Source organism: Fusarium tjaetaba (genome assembly GCF_013396195.1).
Source record: "Fusarium tjaetaba strain NRRL 66243 chromosome Unknown NRRL66243_c0000389, whole genome shotgun sequence".
Lineage (NCBI taxonomy): Eukaryota > Fungi > Ascomycota > Sordariomycetes > Hypocreales > Nectriaceae > Fusarium > Fusarium tjaetaba.
In genome coordinates, this window is record NW_023501585.1 from 1 (window position 1) to 21481 (window position 21481).

At 50.3% G+C, this 21481-nt stretch overlaps 6 protein-coding genes across 6 annotated transcripts; 4 read left to right on the forward strand and 2 right to left on the reverse strand.

Moving 5' to 3' along the window:
• Positions 1 to 833: 833 nt before the first annotated feature.
• FTJAE_13128 (uracil permease) lies at positions 834 to 2838 on the reverse strand (the record flags this gene model as incomplete). The annotated part of the gene is made up of 6 exons (XM_037346239.1): positions 834 to 1160; positions 1215 to 2194; positions 2249 to 2332; positions 2389 to 2547; positions 2657 to 2723; positions 2782 to 2838. 6 exons carry the CDS (start codon positions 2836 to 2838, stop codon positions 834 to 836), a joined length of 1674 nt encoding a protein of 557 aa, XP_037199830.1.
• A 749-nt stretch (positions 2839 to 3587) lies between these two features.
• On the forward strand, positions 3588 to 6765 carry FTJAE_13129 (Hydantoin utilization A; the record flags this gene model as incomplete). The annotated part of the gene is made up of 5 exons (XM_037346240.1): positions 3588 to 5701; positions 5751 to 5854; positions 5902 to 5978; positions 6028 to 6231; positions 6292 to 6765. 5 exons carry the CDS (start codon positions 3588 to 3590, stop codon positions 6763 to 6765), a joined length of 2973 nt encoding a protein of 990 aa, XP_037199831.1.
• Positions 6766 to 8323: 1558 nt separating this feature from the next.
• On the forward strand, positions 8324 to 10307 carry FTJAE_13130 (quinate transport; the record flags this gene model as incomplete). Its single annotated transcript, XM_037346242.1, has 4 exons — positions 8324 to 8384; positions 8550 to 8883; positions 8932 to 9518; positions 9565 to 10307. The coding sequence occupies 4 exons, from the start codon at positions 8324 to 8326 to the stop codon at positions 10305 to 10307; spliced, it is 1725 nt and encodes a 574-aa protein (XP_037199832.1).
• Positions 10308 to 11273: 966 nt separating this feature from the next.
• On the forward strand, positions 11274 to 13100 carry FTJAE_13131 (RAM signaling pathway SOG2; the record flags this gene model as incomplete). Its single annotated transcript, XM_037346243.1, has 1 exon — positions 11274 to 13100. One exon carries the CDS (start codon positions 11274 to 11276, stop codon positions 13098 to 13100), a length of 1827 nt encoding a protein of 608 aa, XP_037199833.1.
• A 1196-nt stretch (positions 13101 to 14296) lies between these two features.
• Positions 14297 to 15920, forward strand: FTJAE_13132 (high-affinity nicotinic acid transporter; the record flags this gene model as incomplete). Its single annotated transcript, XM_037346244.1, has 4 exons — positions 14297 to 14757; positions 14809 to 14993; positions 15052 to 15436; positions 15491 to 15920. 4 exons carry the CDS (start codon positions 14297 to 14299, stop codon positions 15918 to 15920), a joined length of 1461 nt encoding a protein of 486 aa, XP_037199834.1.
• Positions 15921 to 16398: 478 nt separating this feature from the next.
• FTJAE_13133 (TOB3 (member of AAA-ATPase family)) lies at positions 16399 to 20630 on the reverse strand (the record flags this gene model as incomplete). Its single annotated transcript, XM_037346245.1, has 5 exons — positions 16399 to 17543; positions 17588 to 17753; positions 17921 to 17958; positions 18010 to 18180; positions 18443 to 20630. 5 exons carry the CDS (start codon positions 20628 to 20630, stop codon positions 16399 to 16401), a joined length of 3708 nt encoding a protein of 1235 aa, XP_037199835.1.
• Between the last annotated feature and the right edge of the window lie 851 nt (positions 20631 to 21481).

Below are 21481 nucleotides of genomic sequence, written 5' to 3' on the forward strand. Positions count from 1 at the left end.
GTTCAGAGGTGATGACACACGCAGTTTTGCGACGTCGACAGGCGTCGCAGGGTCTGTTTTTGCGGCTCCGTGGCTGGCGGGCTTTACCAAAGTTACTGCGAATGCTGAACTTGCGGGGCGTAGCAGTAGACGAGGAAGAAGTTGCCCGGTCCCGATCATCGCTAGCCTCAGCCTGCGAGTGATCCATTAGATCTGATCTGACTGATCTGATACTTGACTTTTTCGGGCCAGGTACCCGTTAACGGCAATACGCTCCACGGGCGCGCGTGTTAAGTTTCGAGGGAGAGTGTGTGAATGAACAAACGAGCCAGGCTGCGGGAACGAAGGAGGGAGGAAAAAGAGGCGAAGGAGATGTCGGCGAAAATCGCGTGATGGGGGGGAGGGCCGGGAAAGATAAGTTGGCCGACAAGGGAGGCTTTGACACTAAAAACACCGGAGTTGGCCGAGTTGAGTTTCTTTTTTAGGGGGCGTTTCTACTTGTGTACTAGTGTCCTCGGAAGAAGAGATTAGTGTGAAATTACAGAGGACACGGGAGCTAAAGAGAAAGAGTGTCAAGCGTGTTCAAGTGCCGTAGTCTTGAGAGCATTATTCGCGTTTTAGCCTGTCATGACGCGATTTTCAAGATGCGATAATTAAAACAAGTGGATGATCTCAGGGTCTACCGAGGTAACGTTGCGAAAATCACAAGATAAAGTGATGAATTTTTATCCAGAATCCACGCTATGTCTGATATGGTAAAATGATAATTAAAAATGGTCTCAGTGTAGATAGAGTAGTAGCAGATAACAGGCTTGCAATCTCGAAAAGAAACATGGCCAACGTGAATCTCGTAATCAAACAGACGTGGTCAGGGAGTTGGGGCCCTTGTTTCGCTGATAGGAGTGCTCTTCGGTTGTTCCAGACTCACTCTCGGAGTAAGTCATGTCCCAGCGCTCATCGTAAACAGCTTGGACCTCCTTGGCAGTCGTACCATCCTTGATGAAGGCGTCGAACTTCTTGTCAGGGACTACCATGTGAAGTGCGTAGTAAACAGCAGCGCTGACGATGAACCCAAACAGGTAGTTGAGCTGGTAGAGGTTCTTTGCGCCATCTGAGACTTTGGCATTGGGGTTGACAGCAGCGATGAAGCCAGGCATTGTAGGCGCGACACCGACAATCCACTAAACAAACGAGTCAGTTGAGTTTCCGTGCAATAAAAACAATGTGGAACTTACCGCGACAAAAGCACGCCAATTGACACCAAAGTTGTACCAGTAGATGCTATCCCTGTTACCCACAAAAAGATCGTCAACATTGACCTTGGCCTTTGCCACCAGGTTATAGTGAGCCACCATGAGACCAGTCATGGGCGCCAGGAAGACACTGTAGCCTGAGAGCACAGTGAGGAAGGTAGTGGCTGTGTTGACGAGACGCCACGGGTTGACGATGGGGCTGAGAAGGGCCATGAGATAGGCACCGCGTCGAATGTTGATGTACTTGGGGAACACGGAAGCGAGATCGATACCACCTGCAAGGGCGTTGCCGGGAAGATTGCTGCCGAGCTGGGAGATGGACAGGGCGAGGCCGGCGAAGAAGATCGCAGCGCGGGTACCAGCAGTGGGATCCTTGGCCAGAAGAGCAGCGAGAAGAGTGGGAGGATTCCAGATAGCTTCGCCCATGCGCTTCTGTGTAGCGGCAGTGACGAGAATACCAATGACAGACGCTCCAATACTGTAGAGCGGAAACGCAACAGTCTGTCCCCAAATAGCATCGCCCGGCTTCTTCGACAGACGCGCATAATCGTTCTGGTTAAGAATACCCGCTGCAATACCACCAATCGTCGACATGATTCCCGAGATGGTAAGCCACGTAACACTCTGCGGACCACCAGTGACCGGGAGAGGCGTGCTATCAGAAAGGGTATCTCCAAAGCCGTCTGATCCCATGGTCGCCAGCGCCCAGATCAGAAGGACCAGGAAGAAGACGAGGGTGACGGAGCTGGCAAAGTAGAAGAACTTTTGTATTCGGTGCGGCTTGATCCATAGGAACGGGAGCGTGACAATGCAGAAGATGAAGTAGGAGACGAACTGCGCAGACGTCATGCCGGTCGACGCGGGGATCGTGTTGTGGATGTGTTTCTCGAGGTTGGGATCCCATGATAGAAGCATGAGATACGTGCACTGTCCGCCGACCCAAGACTGGAAGCCATACCAGACTTCATTCGTTAGTACAGCCTATACATTGGGAGAGGAGAGGAAGGATGACGTACCGAGGGAGAGAAAGATGCGGTTCCAGATGACGAACTGCGATCCCCAGATTCCCCATACCGCTCGACTAAAGACAGGGAAGCCCACTGCAATGCGTGAGCCAATTGACCCATCGCGAAGGATTGGGGAGTGGATAACGTACCGTGGTAATAAGCTCCAGCAAGCGAAGCAAGAATCAAGGCTGCAGTCGCGAGGATGTTTCCGAGGATGATGGCGATGATGGCCTGCCACCACGTCAAGCCAAGGGGAATCAGCGCGCTGCCCGTCAGATACGTCGCAATGTTGCAGTTGATCAACAGCCCTGTAAGATTTGTGCCCGTTGGTTAGATATGCGCTTATGCAGTGTGATTGAATCCCATCTCGGCAAATCACGATAATCGCCAATAAGAAATGAAAAAAAGGAAACGTACAGAAGTTGTGGAACGTTAGAAACGTCCATGTTCGTCGCTCGGTCCCAACAGGTCTGACATCTTCATTCTGCGCAGTAGATAATTAGGGGGGTGTGACGCGTTAGGGAGGGTTTTTTTTTGCGTACGATGAAGCGCGAACCACGCGGTAGCTCAATGCGCTTGACGAGATTCGCAACGGCCATTGTCGAGACAGACGCGAAATGCGAATAGCTTCAAGATTAATATTTCCCGAAGCCTCCGGATCGATAGTGTGTGCAGTAGCTTGAGGGGGCTGTTGCTGCTGCTGTCACTGCGGGAGAGAATTTTAGGGGAGGGAGGACAGAAGGTATAAGGGTCCGGGTCCGGGTCCGGGGGGAAGCAGTTCGTTGGCGTGATCTGGTATCCGGTACAAAAGTTTAATCATCAGCCTTATCTTGTGATTGAACGAGCCACAGACAGACTGGAATTCGGAGCTGAGAAAGAGAGATACGTACCCCGGATTGAGGCGTCGGCCAAGAGACAATCTGCACGACATTGATTGTCCAATGATAAGCAGATCGGCAGTTCAGGGCAGACACGATTGGATGCTGAAAGGAGAAGACGTTCCGCTGCAGTTCGGGCAAGTTTCTGGTTCAATGTCTCCTCTTTTCTCTTCTGGCGTCGGCCAACTTGCTCCATCCGATTCCCTCGCCGCCCGCCCCCCTCTCGCATGATCCAGTCTCAGCGAGGAAAAGCATTGGAGAGGAGTTATTTTTCTTACTCACTAAATGACTCTAGAAAAAAAAAACAAATGCAGTACCTAAATCCTTGAACCTGAAGCCATGTACGACTTATAAAGATCTGGTGATACCTCTTCTCCCCCTCTGCCGTCCGCCCCCACCGTAATATTATGCTTTCAGGCACCTCCAGGGTATCATCCTCCCAACCAACAGCACACTTGTCTACCGCCAACATGTCCCTGTACCGAATCGGAGTTGACGTCGGCGGTACCAACACGGACGCGGCCATTCTCGACATCCGAGCTGCTGCCACATCAACCCCTGGCCGTGGCGTCCTCGCCTCCCACAAGGCCTCTACCACGCGAGACATCACCAGCGGTATTGAAGCCGCCATAAGAGCGGTGCTGCGCGACTCTGCCGTTGACCAGAGCGGTGTTCTCAGCGTTACTATCGGCACGACGCACTTTATCAACGCGCTTGTGGAGGCTGATGCGCGGCGGTTAGATCGTGTCGCCGTTGTGAGGCTGTGCGGGCCGTTTACTAGACAATTACCGCCATTTTCGGATTTCCCTGTTGGATTGAGGAGTATTCTCGACGGAGGGGTTTATTACCTCGATGGAGGACTTGAGATTGACGGCAGAGAGATTGAACCGTTGGATCATGAGCAGATTAGACAGACGGCGCGTGATGTCGTCGCAAAGGGTATCAACGTCGTCGCTTTGGTAGGTGTCTTCTCACCACTTGACCACGACGGCAAACACGAGGAAGAATGCAGACGGATTCTTCTCCAAGAAGCACCATCTCTACAGGTCGTGTGCTCCCACGACATCGGCCCAACAGGCTTCCTAGAACGAGAAAATGCCACCATTCTCAACGCCTCAATCCTCCGAACAGGACACCGCGTGAAGAAAGGTTTCAAGCGTGCTATGCACAGGCTGCAACTCACATGTCCGCTCTTCTTATCGCAAAACGACGGCACGCTCATCGATGCAGACACAGCAGCCGAGTTCCCCATCAAGACGTTTGCAAGCGGTCCTACGAATAGTATGACTGGTGCTGCGTACCTCGCTGGCCTGGACCATAAGCGTGAGAGTGTCGCGGATGATGAGGAGCCGCAGGTTTTGGTCGTGGATATCGGTGGGACGACGACTGATGTCTGCGCACTTCTTCCATCGGGTTTTCCACGACAAGCACCTGGTTTCGTTGAAGTCGGCGGCGTGCGCACTGCGTTCTCTATGCCGGAGGTTGTGTCAATCGGTCTTGGCGGTGGAAGCAAAGTGCAAGTCGACCCTACCACCCAAAACGTCACTGTTGGACCTGGATCAGTTGGGCATCTACTCCAGCAGGAAGCAAAAGTCTTTGGCGGCAAGACATTGACGGCGAGTGATATCGTCGTCGCGCTGGGTAAAGCGAAACTAGGTGATCCCGAGCTCGTCAAGGATGTCCCCCCTCACATCATCGAAAGCGGTCGCAAAGAGCTCAAGAAAATGCTCGAGAGCGTCGTCGAGCAAATGAAAGTATCCTCCGCCCCCGTCCACGTCCTCCTCGTCGGCGGCGGTGCAGTGCTCGTAACCGAAGACCTCGCCGGCGTGGACAAGTGCATAGTACCCATCCACCAAGGCGCCGCAAACGCCGTCGGCGCCGCAATCGCCAAAGTATCCGGCGAGATCGACATCGTCGAGATCCCCGAGGGACGCTCTGAAAAGACCATTGTTGACGCTGCGTGCGCCAAAGCGATCGACATGGCCATCTCCAAGGGCGCAGCGGCGAACGACGTCAAGATTGTCGAGATCACCAAGACACCGCTGCAGTACATGTCCAATGGCGCTATGCGACTGCAGGTTCGTGCGGTGGGACATCTAGCTATCCCTGAGGAACTCACGCCGCCGCCTTCACCGCCTGTGATAAGTGTGCATGAAACAGAGGACGATGAGGGTGAGAAGGTGAGCGTTCCTGATGCGCTCACACCGACGTACAAGCCCTCTCTTCACGTCGATCTCGACACATATCGTCCTGATGTGCAGAATGGGACTTGGTATCTTTCCGAAGTTGATCTTGAGATGATCGCAACAGGATGTGGTGTTCTCGGCACAGGCGGTGGAGGACCGACACATCATGAGTACCTCAAGGGTTTAGATGCGCTGCGGAATAATCCCAAGGGGAGATTGAGGGTTATTTCACCCAAGGCGCTTAAGGACGATGCTATGATCTGCTTTGGGTCATGGTATGGTAGTCCGAGTGTGATTAATGAGCGGATCGCGGGCGGGAATGAGATTGTTACTGGTATCAATGCTGTGAACAAGGTTGTTGGGAACAAGACCTTTGATGGCATGTACATTGATGAGATGTAAGTTAAGTTAACTCTCTATTTGAGAGATGAGGACTAACAAAGACAGTGGTGGTGGAAATGGTATGAGTGCTTTTCCGCCGGCTGTTCATTTCGACGTCCCCGTCGTCGATGGCGATGCCATGGGTCGAGCTTATCCAACGATGTATCACGGTACGTTTCCCAACTCTCCCTCAATTGACTGAATCTAACTTCCATAGCTACCTTCAGTGTATACGGCCATTCCCTCACTCCCTGCGTCCTCTCCGACGCCCGTGGAAACACCAGTGTCGTCATGGTAAGCCCCATCACTCGTCAATCCCTTCACAATCCACTAACAACAACAGAGCACCGACAACCCCATCCGTCTTGAGAGTCTCCTTCGAACAACAGTAATTGAACTCGGTCTCGGCTGCGCAGTCTGCGCCAATCCCCTCCCCGGCTCGGTGATCAAATCCCACGGCGTTCCCAACACTGTATCCCAAGCGTGGTATCTCGGCCGTGCGGTGCACAATGCTCGTCGCAAAAAGACCAGCTACGTTGACGCAATTGTAAGTTTTTCCCTTGTCCAATTGAGTATCACGATCAATTGAGCACTGCTAACTGGTTAGTTTGACGTCTGCGCTGGAAAACTCCTCTTCACCGGCAAGATCGTCGACGTCCGTCGCTACATCGGCGGCGGCTACACCATGGGCTCCGTCGTCATCGCGCCCCTCAGCGAAGACGAGCGCGAATCCCACAACCAAGACGTCCCGAGCGACCGCCACATGGTGATCCCCTTCCAAAACGAGTACCTCTACGCAGCCCTCTGCGACGCCGACGGTTCAGAAGCTTCACAGCAGGTCGTATGCACTGTTCCCGATCTGATTTCTATTCTGGGCCAAGACGGTGAGGGCATTGGATCTCAGGACTTGCGGTACGGACTGCGCGTTAACGTTGTTGCGCTGCCGGCGCATCCGCTGTGGAAGACGGATAAGGGTATGAAGGTTGGTGGGCCTGAGGGGTTTGGGTTGAAGATTCCGTATACGGGTGTTGACAATGATTTTATGGAGGGGAGGAGTGTGATTGAGGAGTTTGGGGCATAGCGAGTGAATGATGGTGAGGTTCTGATTGAGCTTCTTGAGAAGCATACGAGGAGTTTGGCGTTGAAGCATTGCATGACATTGCATGAGAACGAGCGATGAGTGCTCGTCTACGAGATTAATACCGATAGCATTTATGATGGTAATGACGAAATTGACATCTATGATTGAGATGACATGGTAGTCTGAGAGTGGCAGCATTTGTGATGAGGCTCAACAGGGCCACGCTTGTAGTTGCAGAGGAGGCGTCGGCATGTTCCAGTAGCTCCGGCAGTGACGCGACATGCGGCACGCCACGCCAAGCGCAATTGTCTTGGGTTTGTTGACTACATGATTGTCAATTACCAGGAGCTCTCTGTGAAATATAATGGCCACAAGTTTTCATAGTTGGCAGTCTGCGAGAACTAAGGTCTCATTCACCAGCCTCATGCAAGACACAATGCGCCCAGGTAACGAAGCTGTCGAGGCTTTCGGATACAGGTACAAGAATGCGGAAGGGAAGTGCCTCAGCTCATGTCTCACCAAGGAAACGCGACGCGATCGTAGCGCGCCATACGGTGTAGGGTAGCAGTCGTCGAACCCTCAAGGGCTCACTCACATTCATCCAGGCCTCAAACCGTTTGAGGTAGACGAAGCCAACTGATGCGAGCTTTGAAGAGCTTTGAAGCTACAATCAAGGCCTGTAGAATGTTGACAAAGCCGAGAGTGTAGTGACTATCAATGGATTGGCTGACAATTACAAACTCTGGTGATATGATACTCGGCTCCCAGCGGTTTGGACCAGCCCACTAAATGCACATGACCGTCAAGCTCTTCCAAAAGCACAAGACAATATTCTGCAACAAGCATATTTAGCCAGAATCATAACAATGCCATTCTCGCATCTCCCAATCCATCCCATCACAAGATCCACGGTATCACCAACCTTCGCCTGTCAAAACACCCCCAAACATGTGACCCCCCAAAAACTCTTGGGTCTCATTGCAGCGCTTATCGCCTCTGTATTCGGACCTATTGCCCACAGTGGAGATCCGGGGGAAAACCACACCATTTTTCTTTCTTTTCTCGGATCCGAAATGATCAGCCCGGTGAGCTTACCGGTTTTAAGCAATTTACGCGTTTAAGATCCATGCTTTACGGGATATTTTCTTGATCCAAAGTGACATGATCGGCAATGACACCACACGGCAGCACACTACCGAATAGAGAGTGAGAACAGAACGGCCAAATGCTCGGTGGTAAAGATGTAACGTCACGGATGAGAGGTCCACTGAAAGTGGTGATCTTTGGGGATGATGGGTTTTCGTATGGAGATGGAGAATATGGGGATAGAGTTAACTTTTGACTTTATCATTGTATCTCAATGTACCTAGGTAAAGAACTTAAGCAAGTGAAGCTATAGAAAGCTGAATAGCCCGGATTGAAATCAACGCCAATGGATCGTTAGAACTTAGGTGATAGCATAATAACTGACAGACATCCAAAAGCTCGAAGGATTTGGCGATACGTCATATCACAAACAATTCCATGTCCTACCCACCTCCATCAACCCCAGAACACCATGCCCGTGCCCAGTGGAGAAGCTCCCAACAGCAAGGATCTCCAGCATCAGGAGCTCATCTGTATGTAACCGTAGGACAAACTAGAATCCTTCTGCGCCCACATTAACGGCCTTCTTTGACCCGAGGCCATCGTGTAACCAGATCAACAGCTATAAAACACACCCCCCGCTCCAGTTGCACCGTTGATCTTACTGCTGAATCACTTATAAACTGCTTTGACAACAGCTCAATTACTTACAGGCTGGTTTGACTACACCATGCCTATTGGCAACATCTACGTAATCGCCGGTGTCTCCGTCGTAGGCGGTGCACTCTTCGGCTTTGACATTTCTTCCATCTCTGCCCAACTGGGCGAGAACTCTTATAAATGTTATTTTAACCAGGGTCCAAAGGGACCGCCATTTGATGATGATGAGGATTGCAGTGGACCTACGTCGTTGAACCAGGGTGGTATAACGGCGAGTATGGCTGCTGGTTCGTGGCTTGGTGCTTTGGTATCAGGCATTCTCAGCGATCGCCTTGGAAGGAAGTATTCTATCATGGTTGGTTGTATCATCTGGTAAGTTATTAACACTCTAGGACAAAAGTAACATGTTGACTTTGATAGGATCATCGGGTCAATCATCTCCTGCGCCTCCCAAAACATCGGCATGCTTGTCGTCGGCCGTATCATAAACGGCTTCGCAGTCGGCATCGAATCCGCCCAAGTCCCCGTCTACATCGCCGAGATCTCCCCGCCCTCCAAGCGCGGCCGCTTCATCGGCATGCAGCAATGGGCCATAACATGGGGCATCCTGATAATGTACTACATCTCCTACGGATGCGCCATGATCGGCGGTCGCCACTCCTCCGACTACTCCACCGCCGCGTTCCGTGTGCCCTGGGGTCTTCAGATGGTTCCCGGCGTGTTTCTCTTCTTTATGATGATGTTGCTGCCAGAATCGCCGCGTTGGTTGGCGAGGAAGGATCGGTGGGATGAGTGTCATGGTGTACTTACTCTTGTGCATGGACATGGAGATCCTGATCATCCGTTTGTGGCGCTGGAGTTGCAGGATATTAAGGATATGTGTGCTTTTGAGGCGTCGATTGCTGATGTTACGTACCTTGATCTGTTCAAGCCCAACATGATCAACAGGACGGTCATTGGTATCTTTACGCAGATCTGGTCACAGCTTACTGGCATGAACGTCATGAGTGAGTCTTCTTCACTGATCTGCAGATTTGGTGCTAACACGTCCAGTGTACTACATTTCTTACGTCTTCTCGATGGCAGGCTACAAGGGTAACGCCAACCTTCTCGCGTCATCTATCCAGTACATCATCAACGTCTTGATGACCATTCCCGCTCTTCTGTGGATGGACAAATGGGGACGTCGCCCAACATTCCTCATCGGCGCTACTCTCATGTGCACATGGATGTTTGCCAACGCCGGTATTTTGGCTGCCCACGGCACCGAGATTCCCAAGGATGAGCGTGACTCACCCCAAGTCTCCATGAGTGTTGGCGGAGGTGCTGCAAAGGGCCTCATCGCCTGCACATATCTCTTCGTCGCATCCTACGCACCAACCTGGGGCCCAGCCTCATGGACGTATCCCCCCGAACTCTTTCCTCTCCGTCTTCGAGGAAAGGGTGTCGCGTTCGCTACATCATCTAATTGGGCTTTCAACACTGCTCTTGGACTCTTCACACCCGTTGCTTTTGAGAACATCACCTGGAAGAGCTACATCATCTTCGGTGTCTTCAACGTTGCCATGTTCATCCATGTTTTCTTCATGTTCCCCGAAACGGCTGGAAAGACACTTGAAGAGACTGCGGACATGTTTGAGGATCCTAATGGTATCAAATACATCGGTACTCCAGCTTGGAAGACTCACGTCGCTACTCACCTGACCACCAGGGCTGAGAAGGGTGATGTCGAAGCCAAGCTTGGTGCTGCACATGAGGAGGATGCTCAGCATTCAGTTGCTACGACCGAGAAGTGAAGAGTGCATGACGATTGAGATATAACCATAATGGTCAATTGCGCGCGATGGGGTGAGTGGATTAGCATGGATTGATAAGATGAGAATAGTCTTCAACTTTTAATACTCTTTACTATATTGAGACAATCGAACATATTATAAGGTCCTGTTTTCCCTCAGAACTGACTGATTTTGAAATGTGCCATGAGTTTATGACTTTGATGCTGGCCTATGAACGCATGTTACCTAAGCCAGCATGTGACTCCGCGTTTCCAGTGAGTGTCCCGTCCAACTACGACCAACTGTTGATTTACAACATCAACACTGCATCCAGCGCAGCGGGTTCCATAGCCCCCCCCATAACATCTACTGGCACCTCAATTGAAGAATAATATCCTCCCTCAGGCCTCAGATACACCACATCTCCCTTTCAATTCACATCCGCACAGCGGCCAGACAGCGCGATCCGTCGTCGCCAGGCCAACTATCCTGCAGCGACAAAAAGCGACTCTAGAACGACGTACAGCAGGACGCCTGAAGCCGTTGTTAATGGAAGGACTGAATAGAGAAGATGGCCATGTCTGTGCTATCTGCTGATCAGGACGTCACCATCGACCTCAGCCACAATAACCTCTCAGACCTATCGGCTGATGCTCTCAATAACCTCAATTCCCAACGTCGAACGGTCCGCGCTTCCACCAGTCACCCTTATTTCCACCTGCTGACCCAGTCCACCAACAGGCTAGCTTTATCTCACAACAGTCTGTCGACCATCCCACCACATCTGTCACTATTTACATCTTTGCGCTACCTCAACATCCGGAGCAATTGTATCCATGTTTTCCCTCCCGTGGTAGATATTCACCCCCGCTATGATATGGGCATTGTAGAAGGCTAACTCTGGGATAGCTCTTAGAGTTACGTCGTCTCGAGATCCTTGACCTAAGCAGAAATAAGATCCAATGCCTCCCAGGCGACATCGCAAAGATGGCATCGCTGAAAGTCCTGGCAATCCAAAAGAATAGGATTCAGCATCTGCCGTTCTGTATATCTGAAATGACTGCGCTACTAGCCCTCAAGATCGACGGCAACCCGTTGACTCCGATGCTGAGTCGCATTGTCGAGGCACAGTGCCTTGACGCTGCTTCCAACAGTCCTCGAGACAACGAAAGCACTGATATGGATGTTACGGCTCAGATAAAGCAAGTATTGAGACACAATACTAGGTATACTGCAAGCCGGTCTGCACCACAGACAGCGATGGGCTCAAATCAACAGTTCGAAACGCGCCAACACTCTTCAAAGCGAAGCCGTGCTGGGCGATTCCCTGTTAGAACTGATAGAGCCGATCTTCCAAACTCATGCCCATCACCTTTCTCGCCCAAGTCACACTCAAAAGCTCCCTCAATGCATTGCAAAGCGCCCTGGAGCCCCAAGACAACTTACCAGAAACAAGGTGGTGTAGAGACTTCATCAAACAACTCTAGCGGCCTTCAGACACCGGATCCTCGGAATGTTCGTACCCGCAACGATCTGTCAGTAGTCCATGTGAATAAGAGGTTCGGGTTGCAACAGATTCCCCAGTTGCCATCAACAGACAGACTGAGTCAGCATCTTCGTGGACTAAGTCTCAATACTACGGTGTATCCAAGAGCCCAAGTACAAGAACCGAAAGACTACCCATTCTCCTCGACAGGTGAACTTCTCAAAATCGTTCCGATTGCTCGGTCTAATACACGAGATCCCCTGTTAGATATGGCACGAACAGTCTTCTTCTCCATCCACCGAATACACTGGCTTATCGAAGCTCTATCAGATCTCACAAGTGACGGAGGCTCTAGACGATCAAGTCTTCAGATGGTAGCATATAACGCAAGCCTCCATCTTGGCGAACTCGGAGAGCAGATTCAGACTTATGCCACCCAGGCTGATGAGATCTCGAAGATGAAACAAAATATGAACCAGATCAGGCGCGCTTGCAGTGTTCTAACAAAGGCGTATCTTCCGGTCTGTTCGCAGGTCTGTCGAAATATCGAAGTTCTTGTTGAACGGGCAGAAGGGCGCTTTGTCAACGACTTGATCTGCAGCCTGTATGCTAGTGTTATGGGGCTACGAGCCGAATTTCTTTGTTTCCAGAGTCCAGCTACGCTCCAGCAAACCACCGAACTCGGCTCCGTTAAAAGACAAACACGGGAAAGCCCAAAGGGCAAATCAAACCCATCTGTTCCAACGGCTGGTCCGGGGCACGCTAAACGCTCCCCAAATAAAGACGCAGCTCTTCAAGAGTCTCAATGGACACTCCCACCACCAGCACGTACATTGGCATTGGATGGAGAACCCGAGGTTCTTCATCAGTTACACGTAGCTCTCTACCGACTATGCAAACTCATCCCAGAGACTCTACCATCTACCGGCCGCAGATTCCAAGCCCAGATCCAGAACGTGGAGAGACGGCAGTCTGCACTAGACGCCTGCTCCAGAGTCATCAGGCTATCAGAAACTGTGAAGCAAAGCCTTGAACCCGTCAACATGAACTTGAGCGGTCCACTTCGCAATCTCTATTATCAACTCGTTGATGCCTGGGCTACCTTTGGCGGTATTGTGAAATCGCTCAACAGCGGGCTGGATCTTGACCCAGATTCAAGAAAGGGACTTCAACAAATCCAGCAACTTGTAAAAGAAGTGATGCGGTGCTTGAGAGTTCTGCCAATAAACACAAACACCGACACAGGGTTCACTGATAGTTTTCCGTTGACACCACAGCAGGCCTCACTAGGGCCAGCAGTCCAAGCGACAATCTCACTTTCGCCATAATCTACTTCGGATTACGCTTTGTGGACATATCAGTAGAGTCCCTTGCAGAAAAGCAGCTCTGTATAACACATGTTTCGTCAAAGGTAGGGTTGCTATGATCGGCTCGCTCCACCATCAGTCATCCAAGGCCCCCCGGTATATGCAGAGCTGAGTCAACCCCTTTTCTTTATAGCATAGAATCGGTATCTTCTAACCCTCTGTTTTGTGCCATTTTGCTGTGAGTGCTTCGATTTACATGTACCAGTAGCTAGGCATTGGAACTGAAAACGTTGCATTAGGCTGCTGAAGATTGCAAGGCTTGGTGGTTACTATGGAATCAGTCAGGTGCCATGAGCGTCTGAATAACACCCATCGATCGGCTCAACTGCCTTGGGTTTCTAGGGGTAAATATAATATTATTCCTTATAACAGCTAGCTGGAAAAGAAAAGCCCAAGCCTCTCTATCCTTATCACGACGTTTTAAAATGCATATCTCACCTGTTAGCACTCTCAGCATAGGGGACGTACTCTTGAGTACGCGGCAAGCACCGAATCTAAGTACCTTATATGGGCTGAAGTCCGGATCTGTATCCATCTTGGATTCGACGGCGGTTCCAAATCCTGAGATGGATACGACCCGAGACGCATGTTCGTTATACGTAGATTCATACCGTAATTCCGTTAGGTCCAATTTCCTCATTATTGTCTCGAGTGACGTCAACACTTTGATACCAGTTGCCAGAAGTTTGTATTGGCAAAGAGATACCCTGCCCGGCTATGACTTTGTCCTCGGACCGTGCTCGGGCCGTGTAACCGTGTTTCCAAGCCATGTCTCACTCGATCGGCAAGTTCAATATCCCGCATGCAAGTAGTTAACATTCCACCTGCTATACCTGGACTTAGCTTCGTGCGGGGAAAACAGGATGAAGATAAGTCTAATTTAAGTCTAAAATACAAGCTTTCGGGCTATGGCGAATCAGAATATCCCTCTTTGCAGTTACCCCAGATCGCCAAGAGCTGTCTAGCCTCATCAAGATGATCTAGACTTTGGGGGATCAGATCTTGAGTCTTGGAGGAGAACGCATTGATGTCTGCGATCGATCATCCCTTGTATGGGGGTATAAATACGACCCAAGAAGACGCACCATAAGAGTGCAGATCAGCTTTCAAACCACTTCTTTATTCCATACATCCACTATTCCAACCTGACCGCTGCCATGAGTGACAAAGGCAGTATCAATATTGCTGAAAACACGGACAATGCGAAAGCGTCCTTGGCCGAGGGCGCAGGCTTCACTGAAGCCGACACCAAAAGACTGATCCGCAAAATCGACTGGTCCATTATCCCATTCGTCTCTCTACTCTACCTCCTCTCGTTCCTCGACCGCACCAACATCGGCAACGCTCGTCTGGACACCCTTGAGTTAGACCTCAACATGTCAGGTATAATGTACAACCACGCACTCGCTATATTCTTCCCCTTCTACATCATAGCAGAAATCCCATCCAACATGGGCATGAAGCGGTTCAGGCCCTGGATCTGGATCCCCTCTATGATGGTTGTATGGGGTATTTGCTGCACCCTGATGGGTATAGTGCATAATTACGCTGGTCTGTTGGCTGCACGGAGCTTCCTTGGTCTAGCAGAGGGTGGCTTGTTTCCGGGAATTGCCTACTAGTACGTCTCTAGTCGATCGCGAACTTTTGAGCCGTTGGCTAACATTTTCAGTATCACCATGTGGTACCGTCGTCACGAGTGTGGTTTTCGCATGGCGATTTTCTTCTCTGCTGCGACGGCTGCTGGTGTGTTTGGCGGCTTTCTCGCCCGTGGTATTATGGAGATGCGAGGTCTAGCAGGGTTGGCAGGCTGGCAATGGGTCTTTATCATCGAAGGTCTTCTCACCGTAGCAGTCGGTACGTATTCCATTTGTGATTTCCTCTTGAGATTGGTATTAACAGTTGTGACCTACAGCACTGGCTTCATTCAAGCTGATGGCAGATTATCCCGACCGAGCCAAATTTATAACAGACGCAGAGAGGAAACATATCCAAGAACGCTTGATGCTTGATCGATCGGGGCTAGCCGAAGAGTTCGAAATGAAGTACGTCTGGGATGCATTCAAAGACTTGAAGATCTGGGTACACATGCTTATCGCAACTGGTACATTTACCGGAGTGTACTCCTACTCTCTCTTTCTACCCACCATCATTCGCGACCTCGGTTATTCTAGTACGACTGCCCAGCTTATGAGCACTCCTCCGTATTTGGTCGCGTGCTTTGTGTGCGTTGTGGCTGGCTGGTGGGCCGACAAGATCCAGCAGAGAGGAATCTTCATGATTGTATTCATCACCATGGCGTAAGTAAACATCGGGCCTTGATGCTTGTAGCTACATACTGACGAACCTACCAGTGGACTTGGCCTCATTCTCCTCATGGCCGTTCGCCATTCTGGAGTCCGCTACTTCGGCTGCTTCCTTCTCGCCTCGGGTATATTCCCATCTGTTCCCCAAGGCATTGCCTGGAACAGCAACAACATCGGTGGATCACTCAAGAGAGGCGTCGGCATCGCGATGAACGTGAGCTGTGGTAACCTTGGCGGCATCATTGCATCCTATCTTTTCCTGAAAAAAGATGCCCCCAGATATTTCCCCGGTTTCGGTACTCTCTTGGGCTGCCAGGTAATGGCGTTGATCTTGTCCGTCTGGATGGCCATATACCTACGCCGTGAGAATGCTCGCCGGGATGCTACACATAAGGATCCTAGCTTGTATACTGAGGACGAGAAGCACGCTGAGCGGGAGAGAGGCGATAATGCGACATTCTTTCGGTATACAATCTAGCAAGTAGGGTTAATTGACAATTATCTATCTGAGACAAAAGGTGCAGAGTGATGTTCTGCAAAAATAAGCAGACTTGCTAAGATCAGCAAAAACATACAACAGCGGGGATTCGCTGGTCGTCACCGACCCAACTACTAATCCGCCGGTTAGTGGCTTAACTATGGGAGAGCGGACGGGATCCCGTGGTCTACACTACCTATGGTCGTATGTACCAGTTGACTGTGAATTACGAGTCATACTCATGGTCTCCTGTTACAGATTTTAGTACATATCATACACTTGCGCCGTTGCTGACATGCATGACGAGTGGTAGATTCAAGCTCATATTCATGCACAGTAGATGTACTCCAGTTAACTCAACTGCCAACCTTTAGCCATATTCGTGACCAAAATGCTATCGGGTATCTAATCTTTGTGCAACAATGGCTCCCTAATGAACAGCAATCTCTCAGAATGCAACCTTTTCTGAACGCCGTGTTTAATCAGCTTCATCAGGAGGAATTTTCCTGTATGCCCCTGGCATCAATCTTCCCTTGTGAACCTGATCACCCCTTCTCGGCGCCTGTTGGCTGCGGCCGGGCCCTCTTCCCCGACTTCCACCGCGGACAGGATATCGTTCTCTCACCTCTGCCTGCGACGGACCTGGTCGATGCTTTGTTGTGTGCTGCTCATCAGGGTAGTACTTGTGATCTTCAAAGTTATCGTCATAGTTTCGGGCCGGTTGTTTGCCTCGTGCAGAAGGACGATCTTCAAAGCCCTCATCATAATCGTCTTCCTCATCAAACAACGGTAGGTTCTCAAAGTCCCGGCCGTCGTCGTCGTCGTCTTGCATGAATCCCTGGTCATCTTGATGTGCGTGGTAATCATCAGCATATCCGTACTCGTATGCGATGTCATCATCATCCATGTTCTGTTCTTGTCGATACCTTTGCCCTCGTGCTTGTTGACCTGTTCTTCCAGTTGATCTGGCTCCGTACCGCTGCCCATATTTCGACCTACCTCCCCCCCCATACACTATCTGCCTTGATGCTAGGAGGCTTGCAGACTCTCCGAGGCCCCATCGATCATGCCTGAGGCGGAAGTTCTTGGCTTGCTGTGCGGCACTGAAACCATGAACCTCTCGAAGATACTTCATAAATGCCAGATATGCGTTTGCTACATCCCTGAAGTGTTTCTTTGTCAACTTAACTTTGATCATCTTCCTTGACATAGCCGCTATCTCCATGACGTTCCGGCCGCCACTGGCATCCGGGTTAGCTAGCTTCTGGCCCTCAAACTCAGCGAGGGCGAGAGCAGTTTTGCATGCGTTGCGGATTTGGCGACCGTTCCAACGCGCGTCCTCGTTCTCTGTGAAGTAGTCGAGGATGAACTCGTTGATGGACCGCTCATCCAGTTCAAGCTCCGCTTCTCCTCTCTCCTTCTTCTTCTCAAACCGGGCTTGGATGCGCGTGAGGTTGACCTGAAAGACGGCAAGAGTTGAAGCTTGGCTCAAAGGAGGGTAGTATAAGCTGATGTGAACACGGGAAGTGAAAGCTTCGTCAAAGGTGCCGACACGGTTAGTGGTAAGGAATAGGATACCAGTGTAGTACTCCAGAGTCCTAAGAAAAACTACGAACGGGGACACTGCGGTCAGTATATAGTAATGCTTCGATGGAAACCGAACTTACCAGCGACAAGACTGTTGCGATCAAAGTTCTCAGTCTGTCGAGCTTCAAGGAAAACATCTGCCTCATCGATGAGCAGAATACAGCCCCATCGGCTTGCAAGAGCAAAGTTCTTCTCTAAGCGGCTCTCGACAACATCGGCTGTAGACCCTAGATCTCCTGTGACCGTCTGTTAGTGATCGCATTCGAGGGGCCAAAGAGCAATGGAGGGCTTGCCGCAAGTGATTTGGAACAGAGGTTTGCGGAAGTATGTCGCAACACATTCTACCTCGGTCAGTTGAAGTCTATCTATTCACAGGAATTTGAACAGTTACCTGCTGTAGTCGTCTTTCCTACCCCAGGAGCTCCATGCAGGAGAAGGATCAAGCCCTTGCCTGCACTCCACGTTAGCCGTCATCAATGGTGATCTATTAGCAACCAGTTACCTTTTCCGCGGACAATGTCGACTTCATCCGTCTCATCGTAAGCTGACGCCTTGTCCAAAAAGTGCTGGGTTACCAGACTTTCCACCATCTCCCTGTGCCCAGGTGGTAGGATGAGCAAGTCGAATGTGTTTTGATCCTTCATGGGGCCGAGATAGGTCACGTCGAGCTTGGCTGCCAACGGTTCCTGTCAATTCATGTCCAATAACAACCTGGCTCCCTTGAAAAGCCACCAATACAGTGGCAGGGATGGTAGCAAGGGTATGTTACTCACTCCACTTCCTGCTCCTCATGATAAATCCAAAGACCCTATAACTTATAATCAACCTATCCTCATCAGTGATGTAACCCTCTTCCTCTGTCGACTCTCTCAGCGATCTCGCCGCAATCGTCAGTGACGGCATGCCATCACTCAAATTAGTCTCCCCAAACTGACTGTGCACAAATTCACTAGTCCGGTTATGCTCCACGAAAACGTCATCGTGAACCTTCTCCTTGGAACAACACTGTGGAAGGCAAGTTTGCTGTTGGCGACGGCGACGGCGACGAGCAACTTCAATGCTATCCGAGCTGTCATATTGCTGACCCGCATCAGAATCACCACCCGGACCTATATCTTTGAGCTTAGGCTTCCAGTTTCTTTGAACGTCCTGGAGGTACAGTTGAATGTCGTCTTTGATTTCGGAGGCGAACCGTTCGAGGACAAGCTTTTCGACCGTCCAGCCAGAGGGCTTGGTTTTGCCACCGACGTCGTTGGCGGCGAAGGCTTCTTCGAAGTCAATGACAACTTGGCTATCGATTTCTTCTTGTGTTTCGAGAGAAAGCCCTGAGTAGTGCATTGGAATGCCGCGGCGTTGAGGGTCGCATACTTCGATGAACATTGAACCCCGCTTGATCAATGTATCCTTCAAGTTACGGCTACTGGCCCATTGAAGAGGAACGACGGGGAGAGAGCGAATGCTCCTTTGGCCTTCGTATCGATGAATGTCGATTGTCTGCGTAACGGGGCCAATGTGTTCTCCATCAAAGTCCAGGTGAGCGCACTGAATGGTGATGGGTGAATCGTCAAGCCTGGCCCTTGCTTCGGACATCCAAAGGCTTCTCCCTGTGGGAGGCTTCATGATGTGCGTAGCATAATTCACTTGGATGACGCGATATGCCTGCTTCTCGTCCTTGCTGACCACAAAGTCACCTGGTTTAATGAGGTGCCAAATATCGCTCCAGACAACCTTGGTGCATTCTTTGCTAGCGAGAAAAGCTAGCTTGTCTTCCAGATCATGGTCAATGAAGTCAACGAGACAGTTGAGGTGATCTAGTTCTTCTTGAGTGCGTAAGAGAGCATCATCGTCGGCAGCCTGGGTGTCTAGACTAGCTCGCCTCCTGACTGTTATTAGATCATCCTCAGTAATTAGTCTCTCCTCTGTCTCTTTCATATTATCTTTCGTCCATGAAGTAGTATTGAAGATATTCTCAGCTGTGCGTTGAGGAGAATTGTCTTTGTCCTCCCCATCCGGCCTGGTCGCAACAGCTTCTGGTTTCTTCTGGTCAGCGAACCATTCAACCTCAGCTTTAGTATCGACAACCTCGCCGGTGGGCTTTCCCTGTTTGACTTCTAATTCTGTTGCTTCCTCGTTGTTTCGAGCCTTTCCAGCTTCTTTCTGAGTCCTGGTCAAATACTCCTCGAGGTCATCTCTCTCCTTTCGAATATCGTCTTTGTACCAGACAAGACTTCTAAACGGTCTCATCATCAAAATTGGATCGAAACCGGTTGATATATCCTCTTGGTAGATCTTGCTAAGGATTCTCAGAATTATTGGCGAGTTGATACGGATGCGCTCGGGCAGTGGTCCCTGACCGCGAGACATGGGTTTGCCAGTGGGTTTTCGTGGGTTAACTGCCGCCGACGAGGAAGAAGCATTGGCTGCAGCCTCGGGGGTATCAACCTTGTTTTCGAACCCGAACCTTACAGGTTCTACTTTGGTGCGATACCGAAGCCCGGGGAGTATAACCTTGACTTCAGGCTCCCCAACCAGTACATCTATCGCAAATTTGTTGAATTGGCCGGTGACCTGAAGAGGCCCTTGAAACTCCGCCCATGGCACGTGGTTCAGCATTGGAGTAATCGAAATGCTCCTCAACCCTGGAGCCCCGTAATACTCTCTAGTGTAAGGAAATGTCAGAGGCGCACGTTCTGAGTAGAAAGCGTCTACTTGATCTAGTCCCACAGACATATTATGATCAGCCTTCTCGCCGAAGTATACCTGACTTCGAGTGGATGGATATCCGGGTGGTTCGACTTCTCCCGTTCTCCACTCTTGGTACACATTGTCTTTCTCCAATACATCTTCAAACCCTTCTTGCTCTTTGTGGTATCTCTCTTTCAAGTCCTGGATCTGGAGTTTGAGCCGTTTGATCTCGGCTTGCATATCACTCGTCTCATCTTGGGGAGTCACAGTCTCAGGATCCATCTGATTCCGACTTGCAATGGAGTCTTCGGAATGTTGACAAACTTCTGCGGTGGCTTTTGACCACGATGTTGGTTGGTCACCTGCTCCACTGGGTGCACTGGAGGCGATATTTCCGTTGCTGTCGGCCAAAGATTCTGTGGCTGGAGGACAAGACATCTCTGGTTCCTGTTTCAGTGTGTTTTCGAGTCAATAGGTCGTTCTTTGAATAGATAGAACTAGGTGGGATCTCACCTATGATTCCCTTCAACTGGGTGATGTCGAAATGAATTAAATAACTCAGAGATTGGATTCAAGGTCGTAGTTTCAACAGCAGACCAGAGCCTGATTTCAAACTCGTCGTGAAGGAGGGGTAAAATGTGTGCGGCCCCCTCCCTGTCTGGGAGGGTCAGACCAGGCAGAAACATGCATGCAAGAGACGCCACATCACAATGCAACCTTTTTGCAACATAACAACACGATCAAGTGGTGCTCGTTTGAATTTCCACCGTAAATAACAACAACCGTAACACGGTCCCTTCTAGAGCCGTCTCTTCATCAAGTCCCGATCTTAGCATGAGTCGAAACAAGTTCCAAAAGACCCAGCATTCAGTATAATCCAGAAAATAAAGATACTAACTCGTGATTAACTCTACAATGGTTCAAGTCTGTTGGGCGCTTACCTGCATTTGACCCTGGGCTGAAAAGAACGTACTGATTGGGCTTGATACTGGTGACTGCATATAGAGCCACCGGAGCTGAAAAGGAATTACTTGTATTTGCTGACCACCTTCTTAAATGAGCAGTGTCATACGAAGCAAGAATAACATCAATATAGCGAGCGGGGTAATTCTTATCGTCATACTCGCTTGTGAGTGAAGTCTTACCCGATTACTTGTGCTATGACAATGTGTATTTAAGCTTGCCAGTATATTATACCTTCGAAGTGGATTCATTCTTTGTATTTCTTAGACGTCTATTGGACAGCATGTCAACAATCAGGCTATGATGATACAACGGGCCTAAGTTGA